Here is a 22,544-nt window from a genome sequence, read left to right as displayed (position 1 = left end):
CATGGTTGTATAATATGCAGCATATTATACAGTGTAGAGAGAGTATGCATACGAGCACAAACGCTGTGTAGTTATATATACACAAGATTGTATATATACACACAAAAGGCAATTGGTGCTTTTTATCCACCTTGATTTTCAGTTAAAAAATAAAAACTGAAAAGTAAAGCAATCTCAGAACATTTCTTTCTTATTTCACAAGCATATGTTTACAGCGGTATTTCTTCAAAACTGAAGATGAGAGGAGCAAGGGGGAGAAACCTGCGTTGTGGCAAATTCAGGGGGTTCTAAGTAGTGACCCTTCGCGTGTGTGGGTACTGCATGAGCACTAGTACTGGATGCTCACCGAACACCTGTGGTTTTCCAGAGTGCTGAGGATACTTACTTGACAATTCCCTGCCTCCAGAGGAAAGCAAGTTAAAACACAATACAAGTATTAAAGGCTTCTTTCCAAGCATCTATAAACAGTGTTCGTAACATCAAACGTGGGAGGAACTGCCAAAAAATCTCAAACATAGCCAAACACTGGAGGTTTAGCATTTTTCAGCAGATCTGAATCTTCCAGATTTAGATTCCACTGGAAATGTGATGCTGAAAAGCTTTGCTAAGGTGGGAAGGAGTGGAGGGTACGAGGGCATTCACTCACTTTTCAGAACCATAAACTCCTTAGAGTTGGTTGTTCCCATTTGGCCCAGGATGGGAGAACCAGGAAGACCGTGAGAGCTACTAGATGTTGAAAAGTCAGGAGACCCCACAAAGTTGAGCACTCGAAGGTGAGGGGGCAGAGAATCACTGTAGGGGGTGGAGACCCCAAAGGAAGGAGGGCTTTGAAGGGAATCAGGAAACAAAGAGGAAAAAGAGCTTTCACTGAGCAAGAAATTGAAGGATGGAGTCTGGCGAGAGAGCAAATTAGATTAATGAGGGTGATGGACAGGCCTGAGCTCCACAGAGTAGAAGAGAAGCTCTGCCAGGGCAGACAGGTGATGGCAGGGAGCCCAAGGAGAGACCTGTGAGGCCGAGTTATGACCTGGTGCTGGGTAAGGAGGTGGCCCTGCTCTTGGGCTCAGTGCTGGGGGTTAGGGGGTGCACAGAGTAAAGGTCAGTGAAGATCATTAAAGGTCATTGAAATAGGTGGCAAGCTCTGCAGGCAGTGCAGAACCATGAGAGCGTCAATCTCTGCTGTTCTTCCACTGCTTTGCAGCCAGGCTGCTGATGAGAAGTGTAGACTCACTCAGAGATGTGTGGAGTGTAGTTCTAATGCAGGGTCTCACCCCACCAAGGCCCACAGGGGTGGCCCATGCACTGGTTGATTTCCTATCTCCTCATCCCTCCTCAAGATGCTGGACTGGCTGAACAGGAGGAGGAGCAGAGCTCACAGCAGCCTGAGAAGCACAGGGAGTTCGGAGCCAAGGATCTTAGGGAAGCTTCTGTGATGGCTGAGTTGCAAGCCAAGAGGAGGTTCTGCGAAAGCCAACTGGGGGCTAGGGCTCAAATGCTGGAGAAACAGAGAAAGAAAGTTGCTCCAATGCAACTTTCAAAGTTATCAAAGTTGTTTTGATAAAGAGGGGTCTGGCAGTGGGGAAATAGTTCCGATTAGCCACAAAATACAACTTTTGTTTTTAGTGTTAAGTCAGACAGTGTTTAATGTTCAACATGATTTTGGAAGAAATAACTTTGTTTAGGTTCCAAAATGGGCCATAAAATGCTCCAAGTGTTTTCAGAACGTCTTGGGGAATCCAGCTACCTTTGGATGATCGTAGGTGGGAACCAATACGTGATCTGCACTCCATTTTAGAATTGTTCTCCAACAAGATTTGTTACCCCATGAATGGACTTCTGAGACTCAAATGAATCCCCAGACATTTACAAAATTGTGTTTGCACACGTGTGGAAAATGAGGCATGATTTAATTTGATTTTCAAAGAAGTCTGTGATTTAAGAGCAAAATAGAGAAAAGCCAGAAAGGGTGATGAATTTGAGAGAGAAATTAACTAAGATTTGCTGTTCTAGGATAAATCCAGGTTTAGGAAAAATCTCCAAAGCCACGGGGCTCTCTGTTATCAAAATGAAAGGACCTGGATTCTGTTAAGTATATTCCTGTGTCTTCCAGAACCATCCACTGAGCTGTTCCATGGCAAAGTGGAGTTAAGGGAAAAGTATCAGGCAGGAGAGAAATAGAATATCCTGAAATAAGCCCACCATGTTGAAAATACTCTTGACTGAAGCCTATGACAAAAGTCTTGGATTTTGTGAGGGGTGGGGTACAAGTGATTGAACTCAGGGGCATCCGACCACTGAGCCACATTCCCAGCATTTTTTTTTTATATTTTATTTAGAGACAGGGTCTCACTGAGTTGCTTGGCACCTCACTTTTGCTGAGGCTGACCTTGAACTCGTGATCCTCCTGCCTCAGCCTCCCAGGCTGGGATTACATGCATTTGCCTCCAAATGGCTGTTTTGTTTTGTTTTTAGTGGGAATAAAGTCTCAGAGTTGGCCATTTTAGGTGAGTGTAAAAATATCTGGATACAAATTGAGGGGGATAAAGGATAGAGCAGAAGGAACTAAGAGTAAAGATGGGCAGATTAGTGAAGAGGTCACTGCAGTAACCCAAGGGAGGAAGGATGAGCTTGATTGACATAGTGGTCAAGGAGAAGGAAATAAGCAATTATTTAATAAAATATCTTTGAAATGGGCTTCACTACACTTTGTAGGGGATGAAGTAATAAAAGTAGTTCGAGTGGAATACCAATTTTCTAGCTGGGGGTCTGGGTGGATGACGGTACTATTGATAGAGACAGGAGAAGAGGGTTTATAGGGAAGATGATGGCTTCACTTTGGCCAAGTCATGCTTCAGACATCTGCAAGATGGCTACAGGAGTTGGAAGTTCAGCTAAGGGACGGGACTCAGAGATATGACTGTGGGAATCATGAGCTGATAGAGGAGACATATGAGATTCATCAGGTACAGGGTAAAGAGAAAAGTCAGCCAAAGGTGAAATCCTGAGGGCTAACACTAAATAAGGGACTGGAAGATGAAGCAAAGAGGGACAGTGAGGAGAAACACAAAAGCAGGATTAGGGCCAAGACAGGTTGTTCCAAAAAGGTGCAATCTGTACACGTGGAAAAATAAGATTAAGATTATGTACCCCATTTGAATCAAATGTATGATATGTCAAGATCATTGTAATGTTTTGAGCAACTAATAAAAAAATTTTAAAAAAAGGTGAATGAAAGAAGAATGCCTAAACTGCACTGTCCAGTACTGTAGCCACTGCCACGTATGGCTATCTAGCACTTGAACTGTGGCCACAACAAATAAAGATGTACTCTAACTGTAAAATACATACCAGATTTTAAAAGCCTAATAAAACTAATTTTAAAAGAGGATATAAAGTAACTCATTTTAAAAAAATTATAGGTTGACATAATATTTTTAATACACGGTGTTAAATAAAATATATCATTAAAATTAACTTCACCATCTCAGCCTTTTTAATCTGGCTGCTAGACAAATCACACATGGGGTTCACATTATATTTCTTTTACATGATACTCATCTGAAAGAAAGAGCTTTGACTAGATTAGGGAATTAGAAAGTATCCATGTCAGGAGAATGGCAGGGACAGAAGACAGAAGGGGACAGAGAATAAAGGAAAGACTCTGTGAATCCTGTATGAGAAGGGGAGAAGGGAAGGAAGGAATATGTATGAGATGAATTGAAGGCTTTGTGGTGGAAGGAGTTGGGTGGGAATGAGAAACACTGGAATGTGTTTCCCGGCGGGGAACATGGATCCAGCTAAGGGACAGTGACACCAGACACAGAAGAGATGATGAGGGACAGGGACACGGATATCAGCAGAGGATCCAGCCTTGAATAAGAAGAGGGACTCATTGTGTCTAGGAAGAGAAGGGAGGATGTAGAAAGCAATACAGAAGAAAAAGAACTGTCAAGATGGAGTTCATGTGCAATGGCTTCTGTTTTCTCAGTGACAGAGGGGAAAATGGCTATCTGCCAAACCTATGGGGCAGAAGGTTGAGGAGGGGGCAAAAATTTGGCTGACTGCTGGAAGGATAGCAAAGTAGCCAACCAAAGAGAAGAATAAAATGAACCAGAAGCATACAGACTAAGCATGGCATCTCTGTGGGGTCAACCTGCACCAGGTACCGTTTCCTAGTGGAAAAGTAGGAAGTAGGAGACTACAGGGGTAAAGGGCCAAGTGGACTGGGAGAATGACAGTAGTCAGGCAAAAGAGCCAGGCTACATACGAGGGGGCTGATAAACTCAGGAAAAAAAATGGAGGTGTCTAGGCATCAGATGTCTTCATGAGATTAGAGATCATGTGTGCCGAGAAAGAGAAATCCAGAGGAGAGAAGGTTAAGTCACTGAAGGAGAAAGAATGGGTGAGGATGATGTACACAAGGCATGGCAGGAGCTGGGGTCATCCAGGTGACATTAGATGTATTCCTCAGACACAGGAAGTTGATAAATGAAAGAAACAGGGAGGAGCAGAAGATGGCAGAGCATGAAGTGAACGTCAAAGGAGCAGGAGGAAACAGATTTCAGAGTGTGCCATTACACTTTAAATACACCCACAAGAGTATCCCTCCCCTCCCCGCTGTATAACCCATTAACATTATTTTGGGGGCATAAACTGAGCATCCAAACAATTGCTTCTACAAATACCTCCTTGGTAACCACATTTTTACCCACAATCGTAGAAAGAGGTCAATGATCCTGATGGTAATCCACTCCCTCCAAACAGTATCTGTGAGCTTTTCAGAGAGCTGACTGAAACAATCAGACATAGTCTACAGGATGCTCCCTTGTGACAGAAAAGTGCATACTTATTTATCATTTTTTAAAATCTCCATAAGTGAATAGGTTTCATTTAACTGATTAGGTTGCAGGAGTGTGATTTCCAAGGTACTTTAATCTTTAAAAAAAAAAAAAAAAAAAAAAAACCGAAAATACATTTTCTAGCATATTCCCTCTAAATTTTTATGCCCTGACACACTCCTTGTGATAAAAGGTGAACAAATTATCTTGTAATGAATAGCAGCTATAATTCCTAAAATTGTCAGTTATATGGAAGTCACAGCTTTGCCTCAAATCATGACAGAAAACCAAGAGATTGAATAAGGAAAATCACTTATGAAAGTAGCATTAAATTCACTTTAAAAAATCAACTATTTGAGTTTTGGTGGAGTTTTACCCAGCTAAACATAGGCCTGTAAAATAATTTCAGCATTTCAGGGTTTAATAGATTATATAATTTCAGTTCCTTCCACCCACCTTCGTAAAAAGAACAACCTAGCTATGCTCTACCTGCTCAGAACAGCTCTGAGGGCTGAACCCTCACAGAATTATGGGGTGGAGCGAGAGAGGAGAAAGCAGCCTAGAGAGAGAGGCTCTGGGGGGAGAGGCCATGCAGGCCTATCGCCCCACGCGCATGCGCAGTCACACTCTCCCGTGAGGGCTGAGCCAGTACGCCCTACGCATGCGCAGTCACTCTCCCACCGTGAGGGCTAGCTTAGCGTTTGTGAAACAGATAAGCAATTGCAGGGCTTTGTACTAACTCTGTAAGGTCATTCCATCCTCACAAATGGGATGGATATGTAGGATTAAAGGTTCCTCCCTGTTTACTGGACCAAGCTTCAAGTCAAGATTTAGCCGTTTCCATAGGTCTCCCTATGGTAAATTGGCAGCGCTTGCTTAGCAAGATTGTCATTTCTTAGCAACTCTCACAATAGGAGCTTACAAAGCAGCTGTTGATGGAGGATGACAAAGGGCCTCTGTCCAGGCCCTCAGAGCTGAGTAAAATGCTAGGAGAGCAGGCTGTTAACTTGCCCACTGACATGGGTGGAGGGAGCGCTGGCTTCATCATGCTCATCATGCCTCAGGCAAGCTTGACATTCCCACACAACCACTGATTAAATAAAACATTTCTCAAAATTGGGGGCAGGTTCTCCCAGAAGATTTCTGTCTCCAAACATAGCATAAAAGGTTAAGAGAAAAACTAGGATTGCCTATATATGGTGGTTTGTTTCAACTCGAGGAAATTTGTCTAAATCTTCCCTATTTTTTTAAAACACTTCTGCCACTTCAGAGAGCCTGTTGTTTCATTGTAAATTTGCTGACAAAGAAGCTTTGTGTGTAGAAGACGTGTGATGGCAGTAGCAACACAGAATTTTTTTTTCAGTTCTTTTTGCCTGGGGTTAAATAGATTTAAACCAAACATTTGAATTCCTAATGAACACATGATAAAAAGCTAAAGAAACACCAAGATTGTTCAACCAAATGTTTTTGGACTAGTCCCATAGCCAGATGGGGCATCCTCAGATTCTAAATGCAACACATGGTTTCCAAACAAAGATAAGGCCACCCACAGGTGCTAACAAAATGAAGGTAAAAGTCATCAGTGAGGAAGAATGAATTGGCACAGAATCTGGGTCAGATTTATTTATTTATTTATTTATTTATTTATTTATTTATTTACTAACTATCAAGAGAAGCAGTCTAGGTAAATTCTTCCATTCACTCAGGCGTATAGCTGAACTGTGACCCTCAGGGAACCCGGAGTCTTACCAAAGTCTGCATCTGGTAGAATTTTAAGTATCCTGATGCCATGGACCCATATTTAGAGAATTAAAGAAGGCTATTAATATGAGGCCAAAACAACAAAAACTGGACAAACAAAACTCCCATAACATTTCTTTATAAACCCACAATGTGCTGTTTTCTATATAGGACTTCCTTTTTTGCTTAGGTTCAAAACCTATTCAAATAAACTCAAAGAAAGAGCTGGAAGATAGATTTTAGCGCCAAATCCATTGAGCCTTAGGCACGGTTTACAAAAATGTCTGGGAAACCTTGGTGCCAGAGTGGAATTCTAAAGTCACTGGAGCTGGTACCTGTCACTTCACAAATGAAGGCACTGCCACTTAAAAAAAAAAAAAACTCAAAATCTGCCTTCTCATTTTGCTTTGGTAAAAGTTCCTTGATTTCATAAGGAACATATGCCTCAGAGTGAATATGTACCAGAAGGACTGAAATATTAATGTAAGAGAATATTCACAGATTCCTTCCCTATAATCCCCTGCTAAGAATAATCCTGGAACTGCCACCTCCATGTTTCTTCATGCTGGAGGCTGAGGTGGATGGAGAGTGAGCTGCCTGGTGGTAGAAGACAGTGTGTGAAGTGAAAACTGTTCCTTTCCCAATCCCCATCATAAAGGACTGGAAGAGCGATTCTACTTTCATATCAATATGAAAATAGTTAGCCCCTCATTGTTGCTGGGGAGTGGGAAAGGGTAAGCAGAGAACTGGCAGAGCTCTGCAGGGAAGGGCTCTTCAGGATCCTGATTTGCCCACAGGTCCACAGTTGGGGGTTATTGAAAAGACATGAGCTGCTGATAGCTGGTATCAGCCAAAATGTGGGTAAATACTGCAAGGGGCCACAAGTACCCGGAAATGAATCCCTGTCCCTGGGACTGCGGGAGGCGCCAGGCATCCATACATATGAAAAGAAGCTTTCAGTATGTATGACTGAGAAAAAGGAGTTGCCTGAACCCCAAGATCTCTCCTGAACACCCAGCTGCCCAAATTCCCTCCCAGAGAAAGAGGAAAATCACCTTGAGTGCTGCTGAGATGCATCCTGGAGGTAAGGGCCTTTCTACTTGTAGCCATTGTTTGGATTCTCCTCAAGGCAGAAGCCAGATGGGGACCATAACCTAACAGCTGGAAGGGTGGGCAGGGGTGCCAATTGCTTAGAAGTGGAATTTCCATCCTGAACTTTTGCATTTTAAAGACAAGGAGTCTACAAGATCTCAGACTTTGATATCTAATCCACAGGTACTGGAAATGGTCTTAAATGAACTTGGTAAAGTGTTAAGGAACTTTTTCACAGAGTGCCTGCACAGTCTTGGTTTTAGACACGAAACAGTTTATAAAACACGTTTTGTTTGCAGAGTTCTCAAGGAGCAGAGATGATACAGCTAGAGAGAAGACCAAAGAACCATCCCACTGCGCTGGGCCTGCTGAAGCCTGATTCTGCTGAAAGTAAAGTCAGCTTCTCTAACCTCACGGCAGACGTGTTGACAGGTACTAGAACTGCAATGTAGTACTCATCCCTCCTCGGCTCTAAGGCACATATTCAGACTCTTCTAAACATTTGGGAATGTGTTTTGGGTGGAGTAGATGGTAGAAAGATACAGAATAAGATCTGAGGAAAATTGTGGGAAGCCAACCTTATGGGTGACTGAGTTACACTCCCCAGCTGGGTGCTAAGGCCCTCAGTCACAGAAATGGGTGTATCTTCCTACAGCCCCATGGGTGCAGCTATGCTCACCTGTTGCTTTGTAATATAACCCCTTGCCCTGTTTAGGATAGAATCTTCCATGAAAGTGCCTTGTGTGTGTCCCCTTCTCTTACTGTGCCCTTGGGTGTGGCCTACCCAGGTGTCAGTCAACCTGCTGACAGTGGACATCATGAAGATAGACTCAGGCCCCTGAAACCTGACCCCTTGCCTCATTTGAATAGCTTCTCCTCAATATAAAAGGGGTCAGCACGTGCTCTCGCTCTCTCTTTCTGCAGACCCTTTAGGTCAGAGGAGCCGTCACAGCGACCCCAAAGAAAAAGGTATTTGTGTCTCTTGTGTGGTTATTTCGTGTAGCCCAGTTAGCCCAGTTTAACTAGAGTGACCCCTGAGCCTTTTAGTCGTGAGAAGAGAAACCCGGCAGAAAATAATCAAGAAATCCTATTATGCTCACAAATATCTTATAATTAAAAGCAATAATGGCAATGCCATTATGTCTTAAGCCACCCTGTTTTGGATTGGCTCTACTTTGTAAACTGCCCCTTGGAAAGTTATAGTTTTCTTTGCCCAGGGTTGTAAATTTTAAATACAACCACTTATTTATTTATTTATTGGCGGTGGAGGAGAAGGTACCGGGGATTGAACTCAGAGGCACTCGACCACTGAGTCACATCCCCAGCCCTATTTTGTATTTTATTTAGAGACAGGGGTCTCCCTGAGTTGCTCAGTGCCTTGCTATTTTTTTTTTTTCCCTCCTGAGGCTGGCTTTGAACTCACTATCCTCCTGCCTTGGCCTCCTGAACTGCTGGGATTACAAGTGTGCACCAGGGTGCCTGGCTTGAACCACCTTTGAATGACTTAAGACGTTAACTGATGGTGTCAAGTATTGGAGAAAAAGGAACTAGATAAACCCTGACTCTAAGGCACCCTAATCAGTGATCTCTCTTTAGTTTTTCAGAGCTCATGACATCTGATGGTTTTCAGGTAACAGTAGAGTGTGGACCAAGAATTTGCTAATCTTATACTTTAATTAAAAGTGGACTAATTTTTAACTTGCAGGGATATAATACTCTTATCTAAAAAATTATAAAAACTGGTCCAGGACATGAAAGTTGCTTATATCTCAAGGATATTCTGACAAAAGAAAAAAAAAATGCAAGCCCTGGATACTGAAGACCCTGCTCAACACATAACCTTCCTTCCCATTGTCCTCTGCTGCCCCGCTTTCCATAAAAATCCTTTTACACACCTTAGCTCCCTGCCATGGTCTTTGTTTGGGAGATGACAGCCCTGCTCATCTTCTCAGGGTCCACCCTTAAGTAAATCTGATTTCCTTCTCACCAACTCTCATCTCTCAAGTATTGGCTTTTGGGCAGTGAGCAAATGGATCTGGGTTCAGTAACAGTAAGTATGATTATGTTTTATTGGGGCATTCTGGGAATTTCAAAAACCATAATAGTGGCTGAGGAAATGCTATTAGTTCCTGATTTATGTAACCATGTCTAGTTTCCATACACTCTAAAACTAAATAAAATTTACAATCTTTAACTTTTGTATTGCCACCTTTCCACAGTTGGTATCATTATCTTATTATGTGAATTAAGCAGATTGGTGTCTGAAGTGGGATTAAAAGGAGTTGCGTGGTTGTTGTGGCTCAGTGGCAAAGGGCTTGCCTCATACATATGAGGCACTGGGTTCACTCCTCAGGACCACATAAAAATAAATAAAATAAAGGTATTGTGTCCATCTACAACTAAAAAAATATTTTAAAATAGAAGGAGTTGAGTTTTGTTTTAACTCTCATCAACTCAACTTTTCTTACAAAAGTCAGAGATTCTAGAACTAAGTCACAAGGGGAATTGAAAGATGCCAAAGTCTTCAAATTTTGGAACAGTAAGAGTTACCAAGTTGGTATAAATCCTGTCATGGACTTTTGCTTTTAAAAAAAAATGGCCCAAGATGGAGACAAATTTCAAGTTTAAAATTTTAACACTGAGGATTTCTAATTTAAAACATGTATTCTTTCCCCCTTACAAGTAGCTGGGCCTTAGAACTGTCATTTAGAAAAATAAATATTAAAGATGATGTTCAGAGGGGTGTGAAGAGAGATCCTACAGAATAGGAGAAGATCTTTGCCCAGAGCCATCTGTGATCATGATCTGTGCATGAATCCAATTGAAATGGAAGCCACTGGGTGGGAAAGTCTGGTATCTGGGAACTCCCAGCGGCACTCCTGCTGGTTTTAGACTACCCAGTACTTATGATATCCTACCTAGCTCTGCCAGGTTCCGCACTGCACTGGAGTTAGGGTGACCCCATAGAGTCACACAGCCACACAGCCTCTCAGAGATAGGTGTGGCTTGCCAAGATGCCAATCAACCTGTTTGCTGCAAGTCCCCTGCCACACCAAGAGGCAAGACTCCTCCTGCTGAAACCTTATCCCTGCCTTTGATGTACTCTCCCTTAAAAAAAGGATCTGAGCCATTTTCTAGTTGTTCAGTTCCAGCTCCCACCAAGACTGGAGGACCTATCAGACGCTCTGCTTTTAAAACTAGTTTCTATCTTTGTCTCTTAATTCTTTATTAATTACTTCAGACTTTCATTTTCTCAAGTGGCTCATCCCCTCCTGGACAGAAAATGACCCTGGCGGGGTGCTGGCCGCCCTGTGATAGGCATTAATATACAGTATATATAAAGAATTCAAAAAACTTAACACCAGAAAAACAAATAACCCAATTAATAAATGTGCAAAAGAAATAAACAGACGCTTCTCAAAGAAAAACAAATGACCAACAAACATATGAAAAAATGTTCAACATCTGCAGTAATTAGGAAAATACGATCAAAACTACATTGGGATTTCATCTCATTTCAGTTAGAATATCAGTTATGAAGAACACATTTCTCAGAAAACTAGGAATGGAAACACCACCAGACCCAACTATCCCACTCCTCAGTATTTATCCAAAAGATTTAAAATCAGCATACTATAGGGATGCAGCCACATTAATATTCAAAGCAGCACAATTCACAACAGCCATGCTGGGGAATCAACCTAGATGCTCATCAACAGGTAAATGAATAAAGAAAATGTGGTGTATATACAAAATGAAGTATTACTCAGCCATAAAAAAGAATAAAATTATGCCATTTGCTGGCAAATGGATGGAACTGAAGATTATTACGCTGAGTAAAATAAGCCAGGCCCCAAAAGTCAAAGGCTGAATGTTTTCTGATATGTGGAAGCTAGTCCAAAATAAGAGGGGAGAGAGGAAAATAAAAGGGGGTCATTCCATCAAAATAGAAGATAGATCAGTGGAATAGACAAATGGGATTGAGGAGGAGAGAAAAGGAACAGGATAAGGGAGCACAGTGGAATGAATTTGACCTAACTTTCCATGTACATATATGAATATACACCATCATGCATATCCATAAGACACTAAAAAAAATATTTAAAAAGCCCACTTTTTTTTTTTTTAGAAAATAAGGTGGTTGGGGCTGGGGTTCAGTGGTAGAACACTTGCCCAACACATATAAGGCTGTGGGTCCCATCCCCAGCGCTGAGGGGAAAAAAAATCCCCGTGCCATAAGGTGGTTGTGTACATGTTACCTACCATGGCAAAATAGCTGAATATCTAGATGAATTATAATTGATAAATTGGTAGCTAAAATAATGAATATATTTTCTATAGTTATTCATAATTCATTGGTAAGTTAAATTAAATTGTGCCAAGATAATATAATTTAAGTGTTAAAAATAACTTTTCTACTTTTTTTTCTTTTTTAAGGGCGTGATGACCTTTAGCCTGAGATAAAGCAGGAGAGGCTGGCTGCAAGCCAAAGGCCTTTGGGGGTGGGAGGGGGGGGGAGAAGAAAAAGAGACCTTAGGTCAGTGCAGGATTTTAATTTGTGGCCATAAGCTATGCAGCTTCTGAGGTAAGAAGACTAGAAGTTGGACTTGAATCTCTCCTTTTGCAATTAAGTGGAAAACGCTGTATTAAGTAAAATAACTTTGTGAAGATGGTATGGAAACAAAGTGGAAGTCTTCCATTCTTTAATTCATTCCTGGTGGATAGTCAAAATCTGCAATAGTGCCTGTTAATAAAAGACCTTAAAACAAACAAACAAAAAAAAAAGAAATCAAACCAAACAAACAAACACACCCCCCCACCCCATGCAACTGAGGATTGAACCCAGGGCCTCTGAATGCCAGGCAATCACCCTACTGCTGAGCTACATCCTCATCTGGAGAAAACAACACTCAGCTAAGGTGAGGGAATATTTATATGCAATTTTGATAAGCATAGTTCAATTGATATTTAGTGTGTATTTTGTCAAAACAAAGTTAGGATTCTCTCTGAATGCAGGTTCCAACTGAATATAGTAAATTAAAAAAAAACCAAAAAACAAAAAACCACTGTTATCATCCCCCATGCAGATGGTTAATCTAAGCAGTTAGGAGCTGCCTGTGTATACACTTAAAAATAAATTGTTAACCACGTCCCCACAGTTCATTTGAACTGCAGTAGAACACACCTGTAGATCGTTTTACGGCCTTATCTATACATTATTAAGAAGGAAGGACCTTTGGGAGTCACCTCCTCGATGATCACATCCATCATGCAAGATTGGGGCTGTTTGTTAATTTGTTGACAGTAATCATTTCTGTAATTTCTAATGTCTCTGTTATTTTCTTCACATGAAAACAAAAACCTCTGAAGACGAGCCAAAGATCTGGGAATGCCAAAATGTAATGCGCACGTAAGAGTTTTAGAAAGGAAGACTCTCCAGGGTCCTGACATCTTTTTAAAGTTGATTCCTGTGGTACCCCCAGAGAGGGGTGTAAAAACTATGGCTCTGGCTGGTTTCCTCTAAGGGGAAGCACTAGCAGCAGATCTCAGCGCCGGGGGAGAATGCAGGAGAATGCAAGGGCTTTCATTCTCTCCAGGCCTCCTTGCTGGGACCCAGGCTGATGACCTCCAACACTCTCCCACAGGTTCCAGCTCTGGTCCCAGTGGCCCTCTAGTACAGCTCTGTTCTCTCCCTCGGGCAATGGCTTCTTCCCCTTTCCCCTCAAGCCCAGGGCTGGTAATGGCATCCTGCTGTGCTAATTCCAGGGCCCCTTCCTGCCCCTTTTTCTTAACCCTGCCCACCCCTTGTTAAATCTCTTCATTAAGTGCCCTTCAATTACCTCCTGTTGGGAGGATCGTCTCTTTCCTGGGACCACAAATGACAGAGTTTGGCAAATCTGAAAGACTTAGGTTATCTCTTTCACTGTCTACCAATTTTACAAAATTCTATCTAAGATAATAGATGTCCCATATTTTTGCTTTTCTGAAGCCAATTTAGGAGCTTGAGTGAAGAATCAGAATCAGAAAAGGAAAGATTTCTAAATTTGAGACAAGAGTGTAAAACATAATTGAATGACACATAATTGTTAGCATTTAAAATTATAATATGTAACATGATACCTCAAAAACAGTGGCAAAAAGCAACCAAACAAAAGCCACTATTAAAACAAGGTGCTTTAGTTAGGATCTAAAATATTCCCTAAAGGCTCATGTATTAAAGACTCAATTCTTGGCTAGGTGTTATTGGGAAATGGTGTGGGGCCTCCTGGGAGGTTTTAAGGTGTGTGTGAGGGTGTGTCCTTAAACAGGATGGATGGAACCTTGGTCTCTCTACCCCAGCCATGAGGTGAGCAGCTTTGTTCTACCATGCCCTCCCTAGCAAAATAGACATTTTCTATTTTGCGTCTACAGTTTTTTCCCCAGTAGTATCAGGGATGGAACCCACAGATACTCCACCTCTGAGCTACATCCCCAGCCTTGTTTACTTTCTATTCACAGATACTCCACCTCTGAGCTACATCCCCAGCCTTGTTTACTTTCTATTTTGAGATAGGGTCTTGCTAAATTGCCTAGGCTGGCCTCAAATTTGCAATCCTCCTACCTCAGGGTCCTAAGTAGCTGGGATTACAGGTGTGTGCCACCTTGCCTGGTGTGTCTGTAACAATTCAAGCTATCTCTAGTAGTCCTGGGGAAAAACACAACTCATAGAGCCCAGATGCCATTCCTGAGAAAGGGAAACCAAATTTGGGAGGAGAACCTATTGTCAAAAAACAAGGACAATTTCAGAGTTTCACGGTGGTACTATGAAGAAGACATCTACACCAACCCAAAGGAAAGTCTGCTGAAGACCAGACAGTGACAATTATAAATGTGACACAGTGATAACCACTAATTAACATAAGTTGAGCCTAAAAAAAAAAGGAGGAATATTTGCCAATAGCAATTGATTAACTGGTGTTTAGTTTACCACCAAAATATGAGAGTAGAGTGGCAGATGTTTTAACTGACCTTCGCTTTAGGAATTAAGTAGTTACCTGAGACATAAAAGATATTTTCCTCCTAGGTTGATACTATGAAACACCCAATGTTAGGCCAGAGAATTAGATGATAAAAGTGGAATTTAGACTGACCTGAAACGTGCGTCTCCTGGGAAATGTCTTTGAAAGTGCACCTGCCCCTCCCCACCTGGCAGCCTGTGTGCACTGGTCACCTGTATCTGGGGAACAGCCAAACCCGGTGCCAGTCTCTCAAAGATCAGGGAGGAGCCCAGGAGAGGTGAGAAGGTATACATTTTCCTATGCAAATGATGAAGCACAAGCATCATTTACATCCCAGTGGGAATTTGGGAGAATTGAGAAGCCGTGCTTTTTTAAAAGAGTCACCTCCTACTTCAGGTTTTCAAGGCTGTATGTCTATGAACAAAACCTTTACACCCTGTCAGCATCTTCCAACATTCATATAACTCTCCATTGTGCAAAGCATGCACATGGCCAGGGCAGGAATGCTCTACTGTCCTGTCCAGTTGAGGATAATATGGCCATAGAACAGTGACCATTGCATATTATGTCTTATTCTTCCTTGTTCACAGTTTAAAAAAAAAATCCCAATTCTGTCTTCTCTTCACCATGGTGTACTTGGTATATTTAAGATAGTTAACATCATTAGCAACAGGACAGTGAGGAGTTTTATCTGGACCTGGATGAGAGGACTTCATAGCACCTAGAGATGCTAGATATAGGGCTGGATGCGGTAACTTTTTTGGGATGTCTCTCTTAGGGTGGTGGTAAATGCATTTGCAATGCATTTGGTTCTGGTGAAGGTGATAACATTGCTAGTCTATGGGTGGCATGTGATTATATACTCAGTGTCAAAGTCTCTTTTATTCTGGGCCATAGAGATTGGCTCAACAGTTATCATGGGATCCACCTGAGCATGACAGGACATTTATGTAGATTGTGAATCAGAGGTAGTTCTTTCCTGCTGGTTTTGACTCACAAAGACTAGAGAGTCTAGGTACTGTCACCGTTTTGCTACTTGAAGAATTTCAATAACCCAGAGGGAGTAGAGTTGAGATATGGAGCAAGAGCACAATCCCAGCAGCAGGATTTGAGTCCTCATATCGAGAGACACCAGAAGTTGCTCTGTCCCTAAAGTTTTAGATGTGTGAGCCAAAAAATGGCCAGTTTGGGTTGGGTGACTCTTTTGAAGAGCCCTATCTTATCAATCAAAAGCAACACATAATCTAGAGGTGGCTTTGATAATGTGGTGAAAGAAACTTCTTAGTTTTATAGGTAACTCTAGTACTTGGTACTGAGCAAACATTAGGGATTTTGTCATCGAATTAGATTGGGAGAAGAAACAAAGTCAGAATACAGAATTTGAGTACAGTCCTTTGTGCTGTGATGACAGTAAGTGTTTTTGTTGGGTGGCAGGGGTGGGGACCAGGGGTTGAACTCAGGGACACTTAACCACTGAGACCCATCCCCAGCCCTTTTTTGAATTTTATCTAGAGGCAGGGTCTCACTGAGTTGCTTAGGGCCTCACTAAGTTGCTGAGGCTGGCTTTGAACTAGTGATCCTCCTGCCTCAGCCTCCCAAGCAGCTCGGATTACAGATATGCGCCACCATGCCTGGCTAACAGTAAGCATTTTATTCCTTAAGTTTCTGAGAAAACCTATGCTTCCCCCCTTCTTTTTTTCAAAAGGAATTTCCTGACATTTTAAATATCTATTAAATAATTCAAGTTTGCAGATGGACAAAACAGCCATGGCCTTATGAGAAAACATGGCAAAGGAGGATCCGAGGTCAAAAGTTGAGAGTAAGGGATATGCCATGTTGGAGTAAGGAACCTGAGAGGCAGGGAAGGTTTGGAAAGATTCCTGTAGGCCAGAATTAGATCTGAGTCAGCTGGGGATGAAGGAGAGCAGTGTGGGGCAGCCCTGAGTGTTCCGATGACAGGCAAAAGCATGGATTCCCAGGAATGGAAAAGACTTCAGGACTTCTCAGCCACATGCTGCATGTGGCAGTTGAACAACAGGTTTACCCAAGGTTGGGGACTGGCTAAACAAGTCTAAGTCAAGGAAGAAAGCAAGGTGCTGGAGCAAAGTTGAAGTGGGTGGATAAACACCTGTAAGATATTCCACATTTGGCAGGAACCACTCAGTATTATTATGAGAGCAATTACAACTTTGTTCTCAACTTTCTCATTTCTCAAAAGACTGGAACTGAAGATCATATGATTTCTGAAGAATAAGAACTTACCATGTATTAGAAACTGCACAGAAAAGCATGATCTAAAGTCTCATAGCTATTTTAAAATCCGATAACTGAAACTAATTAGAAACAGCCCATGACTATCTTACAATTTAGGCACTAGGCATTTGGTTGGTTAGAAAATGATTGATGCATAATGCGCAGCTGTCTTCAAGGCATTTTTTTCTCCTCAGTATGACAGATGTTCTATTCATCTCAAGGTTTCCAACTGCTTTTAGAGGTGGAAAGAGATTTAATTAGAGACAGAATTGCCTGGAACATTAATAAGAGACAAAATAGGCCCCTGCATGGAACAATTGTTTCAAGTGCACATCTCCATCTTTGAGTGCTTGTCACTCATTAGTCTCATGGGAGTATGTTTCAGCCTAGGTGATTAGGAAACGCGCCCAGGTATCTGCTGGCATCCTGCACCAGGAAGGGGACAATGAAGGGAAAGTCAAGGGGAGCCTGTGCCTCTCAAATCAGCAGGGCTTGAATAGTTAAAGGGAGCAGCTTCAGGAGCTGTTGGTTGACAGTCCTGAATATTCCCAGGGAGGAACTGGGTGCTGCTTGGCTCTATGCTCCTCATGTCTGAGGCACTCAGCATTTTTTTGTCACTGTCCCTAATTCTTAGGATCCCTGAGTCCCTGCAACCTGTTTTCTACCTAGCTGAGCACTAAAGAGTTCTATGTCATTTATGGTCAAGAGTACCACCCAGGGTTGGGGATGTAACTCAGGGCTAGAGTGCTTGCCTAGCATGCACCAGGCTCTGGGTTTGAGCCCCAGAACCAAAAAAAAAAAAAGAACCCACCTTTCATCACTCACCCTGCTTTCTCACAAATGCCTAAATGTGCCTTTTTACTGGCACTGGTTCAGAAGCTGCCTACAGCCTGATTTCTGAGGTTCAGGCTCCCAAAAAATGACTGACGGGGGTGAGTAGAGACTGCTTGTCCTTGGCTCTGCTTTGCCTCCATGGAGGCTGCTAAGTCAGGTATCATCTACTGCTGCCCTGGCTGGCGTGGGCACGCTGTGCTCCCAGCATGCTGTGCAGCTGGCATTGCCTCTCTGGTTACAGCCCCTTCTGCAAACTGATGCTGTCAAGGCTTTTTAAGTTATCAAGGAAGTTGCTCTCTATAGAAAACACTTGATTATTCCTCCGGACCCTATACTTATCTTAAAATTGTTTTCTTTGCTGCATTCTAGTGTGAATTATTTTTAAAAGTGCCAGTAAAGCACTGAAAGGCCTACTCCTATATCTCATAATAGTATGAAGTATTTTTTTTTCTTTTGTTTAAAAAAAAGTGAATTCAGTGTGTGCTAATGTATCACAAATTTGCAACTGCATGATGCAGTAAGGGAACTTCAAAATTCTGAATTTTAAAATGGAAAAATCCTCAAGGTTCTCTCTACCCTTACACCTCCCACCCTATACTAAATTGGACAGTGCGACACTTCTGTAGCCCAGTCTTGGAGACATAAGACAAGGAGAGATTCAGATGAGCTGTGGATTAAGTTTGAAATCAGCTATATTATTTGGGAATTAAGACTTTGGTTAGCTGACTATATTTTACACTGGTCTAAATCTCAGCATGAGACACCATCACATTTTGTAGACATCAGCCAGAAACAACCTTGGAATAATGGCCAAGTCAATGCACTTCACAATGGAATGTGCAATTGGACAATTGGAAAGGACGGATAATTTTTTTCCCCCCAAAAGAATTTTAACTTAGACCAAATGTTTTTTTTTTTTTTTTTTTTTTTAGAGTGGATTAGTTAAGTGGGAGGCCTACTCATGTACTTATGTGCATATGGTTCATTTTTTTTCTTAATTCTTAGAACTAAGTCCTCCTGTCTTTGTGGCCACTTTAAAACTATGTTGCAAACAAAATAAACTACACTTCTATACAGACCATTGCAAAAAAAAAATCTGTGTTTTTAATTAAAAGAGAACTCTGAGCCATCATAGCAACATTTAATGAGGATGCTAGGGAAAAATTAGTGCTTTTCTGCATCAGATACCATCTTCTTGCCAGAAGCACACCCACCACTTATCAAGCTTATTTTATCATCTGGCACTGAACTGAAGCAGAAGGTTGGGAGTCACATTTTCTTTCTTTTCATCTAAACTCCCACCTAATATAAGAGGTGACATTATATTTATTAATAGTTATTACTAGGCAGAAAGTCCTATCAAGTGCAAATTACTTGATTTCATGACTTATACATCACAGGACTAACATAGTTGTGAACACCAAGCCCACCACAAGGTGAAGTGCCACAGAGAATTCTTAAAGTACCTTTGAGATCCATGAAATTCACTTTAAGTATGAGAATCTTTACTCATTATCATCCAAAGTACAAATGTGGTCAATTACATAATTATGAGTTTTGCTTTTTAGAATGCTACAATGTTGGACAGTTTATCTATACTTAAAATCACTCATCAAAAGGAATCACATGCTACTAGAAAACTTCTTTCATGTATAGCATTCAAGGCAATCAAATGAGTTAGATGTGGAATTACTGACCTCCTGGAACAATTCTGGGTAAGGGAAGACGCAATAAGAGATCTATACCAAGTGACTAGGTATGGCAAGACTCTAGTCAGAATGGAAGATTTTTCACAACTCCACAAATATTGTTGAATGAGAAAAGCCCAATTTCACTCCTATCCCGCTCATCAGCATATGTTCCTGTCAACCATCGCATTCGGGACAGCTTCTGGGCTACCCTGGCATCCTCTCCAGATCCAGCAAGGCTAGAGAAGTCCAACAAAACTTCACTTCTGTTCAAGTCGTACCCATAATCAACTTCTACAAAGAGTGATAAGAGGTGACATTATATTTATTAATAGTTATTACTAGGCAGAAAGTCCTATCAAGTGCCATGTTGTGAGGACAAATCGTGAGGACACTGGGCAATGTCCCCAGCTTGAACCCATATATAGGTTAAGTCTACAGATCATAAAAGACTTGCTTCAGTACCAGCTTTTGAGGACAAATGCATTCTGGTTTAAATAAGTCTCTTGTCAGGCACAACAAACACAGACAAACCTTGCGACACCATACCTTTCTTCCATGGACACTTCTTTCATCTGCTGGTGTGGTTTGGTGCCCTCCATTTCTCTGATGCTCACAGCATAGATCTTGGTGGTGTAGTCAATGGCCTTCTCTCTAGCAACATCACTGTCATAGCCTCAAACGACACAAAGAAATTGGGGAGTGAGTTAGTTTGCAATGGCTCAGGAGGGGCCATAGAGGGAGGTGAGGTGGCACCAGAGGCATGTGGCTATTTGGGACTCACCTCCATCCTCCTCGGCATCCGTGTCAGACTCCTCGCTGTCCACCAGCTTGCTCTCCTGGGTCCCCACAAACTCCCTGGTCCAGATCATCAAGGCTGTGTCGGCGCCGCCCACCGTGAGCAGCACGGAGTCATTGTGCAGCCATCTCACGTTGGTGACGTGGGCACTGTGCCCCACGTACTTCTTGAACCTTGCATGCTGCCCCTGTATATAAAGCCAGACATTGGCATCTACCCCAGTCAGTGGCTTGTTATTTTTTTTTTCTGGGTTATTTCATCCATGTTGTTTTCTAGGTGGACTCTACTCGATGGGATGAAGCAGCTCATCCCAAAGAGAAATTTCCCTACATGTCACCTGAACACATGTTCCACAAGGGCAGGGACTAGGTCTCTTAGTTCCTGGCTCATAATAGGTTCTCAATAAATACCTTTTGAGGCAATGAATGTTTCTAGGAGCCTATAGCTGTATAAAAAGCCTGTTTCTGTCACATATCATATGTGCCATCTCCATGGGTTTCCAAGTATAAACTTCTGATTGAGAGTCTGGCTGACATCAGAGATCAAAAGTGTCTTCCCCACCATTCCTACAGTGGCTTTTGTACCACAGACCCAGAAATGACAGAAAAGCAAGGAATCTCAAGATTTAAAACAAACACAGCAGCGGTTTGTACTGTGGCCACTGGAAACCATTTCTAACACTAGAAACACTCAAAACACGGATTTAAAAGCAAAGCAAGCTCCTGCTCAACCCACAAAAGTCGAATAAGACCCAAATTTAGTAGTAATTACTGGAAGCACCTGGAGTGGGGTGCCCAGGCCACCACGTTGACCCCAGGTGGCAAGGGGCAGAGGGTGGAATGCGGTCAGCAGCTTCCCCCAGGGCAGCCCTGGCAAGTGCTGGGAAACTGAAGCTGGCACCAGGAGGAGCTTCCATTTTAGGCTCATGAGACACTGGCAACAACATCTCCAGAGGGAGCCATTTAAAGAGGTAGAGTTTTCCATCTTCTCAGCGGCTCCCAGGGAATACCTTACGCAATGAGCGAAGCCACATGAACTCTCGGAGGTCATGAGACGGCCACCGGTATCCCAGATGAAAACTTTAGTAAATAACTGACAAGAGGCTTCCACAGGGCTCTGGAAGGGCCACTAGAAAACCTAAAACCAGCGCAGACACAGGGCAGGAAACAGGTGCTGGAGCGTGGGTGACTCTGAAGTACTCTTGGTCAAGAGCTGTCTCTGGTTGACCCTCCCTGACAGTTTAGTGGAGTTGCCTGCTCCACAGCAGAGTAGTGACTCTAGAAAGATCAGTGAAGCAATCAGGCAGGCAGCAGCTCCAAGAGCTCTCCACAATCCTTCGTTTGCTAGCACACAGGCAGAATAAAGGCAGAATTCCCAGGGGAACCCCGTGTGACTATGTAAGATCCAGGTACAGGATAGTCACAGTGGCTATAGCCATGTGTCCTGCTGGCCTTCCTGCTGGAAGCACAAACCCACCCATGCATATCTACTCCAAGTTGAGTTCTCTACAAGAGGAGAAAGTGAAAGAACCTGAGACATGCCTCCCTGCACCCTTATCAGAGGGGACACAGGGTTTGTGGACAGGATGGGAGAATTTAAACAGACGTTAAGGTGACCACAGTCACACTGTAGAGAGAAGACGCAGGACAGAGAAAGAGGACAATACTATGGGCCACTGAAACTACTTAACAAAGCTGAGATCCTTCCTGCAGAGGGCGATTCAAAATTCTCGTAATAGGAAACAAGATCAGTGATCCATGGAACAATAAAGGGAATCACAGTTACTAGAAGGTCCTGCTGTCTCAGGAGGAAGAGGTCGGCAAGGGATGCTGGGTGGTTCCTATTAGGGCACATGGAGGGACTTTTGAAGACTGGCACAGCCAGTCAGAAGAGCTGCCTCCATGGGCCACCATGCCAGACTGCATTTCTGGACTCTTTCTCCAGAATTCTCTTCTCTTAGTGACTCATGAGTGAAAAATGAGCCAGGAGAATCAGGAATATGTCTCCAGAGCACTGTTTTATTACTATTATTATTTTGTGGTATTGGAGATTGAACCCAGGGGTGCTTAACCACGAAGCCACATCCCCAGTCCTTTTTTAAATCTTGAGACAGGGCCTCAATTAGTTGCTGAAGCTGGGCTTAAACTTGCAATCCTCTTCCCTCAGCCTCCTAAATTGCTGGGATTACAGGTGTGCACCCCCATGCTGGGGTGCACAAGAGCACTGGTTCTTAACCATTTTTAGGAAAGAAGTTTCTGAGAATCTGATGACTCTCTCCCTATAACCACAACACTTCATATAG

General features: G+C 42.5%; 1 protein-coding gene across 2 annotated transcripts in view; it reads right to left on the bottom strand.

Moving 5' to 3' along the window:
• Eml6 (EMAP like 6) overlaps positions 1–22,544 on the bottom strand; it is a 258,148-nt gene that overhangs the window by 22,043 nt on the left and 213,561 nt on the right. Inside the window, exons 26-27 of one of the 2 annotated variants that reach the window (XM_026399927.2) lie at positions 20,228–20,429; positions 19,978–20,119 (exon numbers count right to left, since the gene is read on the bottom strand). In XM_026399927.2, coding sequence (XP_026255712.2) covers positions 19,978–20,119; positions 20,228–20,429 — 344 coding nt within the window. The remainder of the gene's footprint in view (positions 1–19,977; positions 20,120–20,227; positions 20,430–22,544) is intronic. The other variant, XM_026399928.2, reaches the window with a different exon arrangement.

The sequence above is a fragment of the Urocitellus parryii genome, chromosome 12, assembly GCF_045843805.1.
Source record: "Urocitellus parryii isolate mUroPar1 chromosome 12, mUroPar1.hap1, whole genome shotgun sequence".
NCBI lineage: Eukaryota > Metazoa > Chordata > Mammalia > Rodentia > Sciuridae > Urocitellus > Urocitellus parryii.
This window is presented reverse-complemented; position numbering and strand designations above follow the sequence as displayed.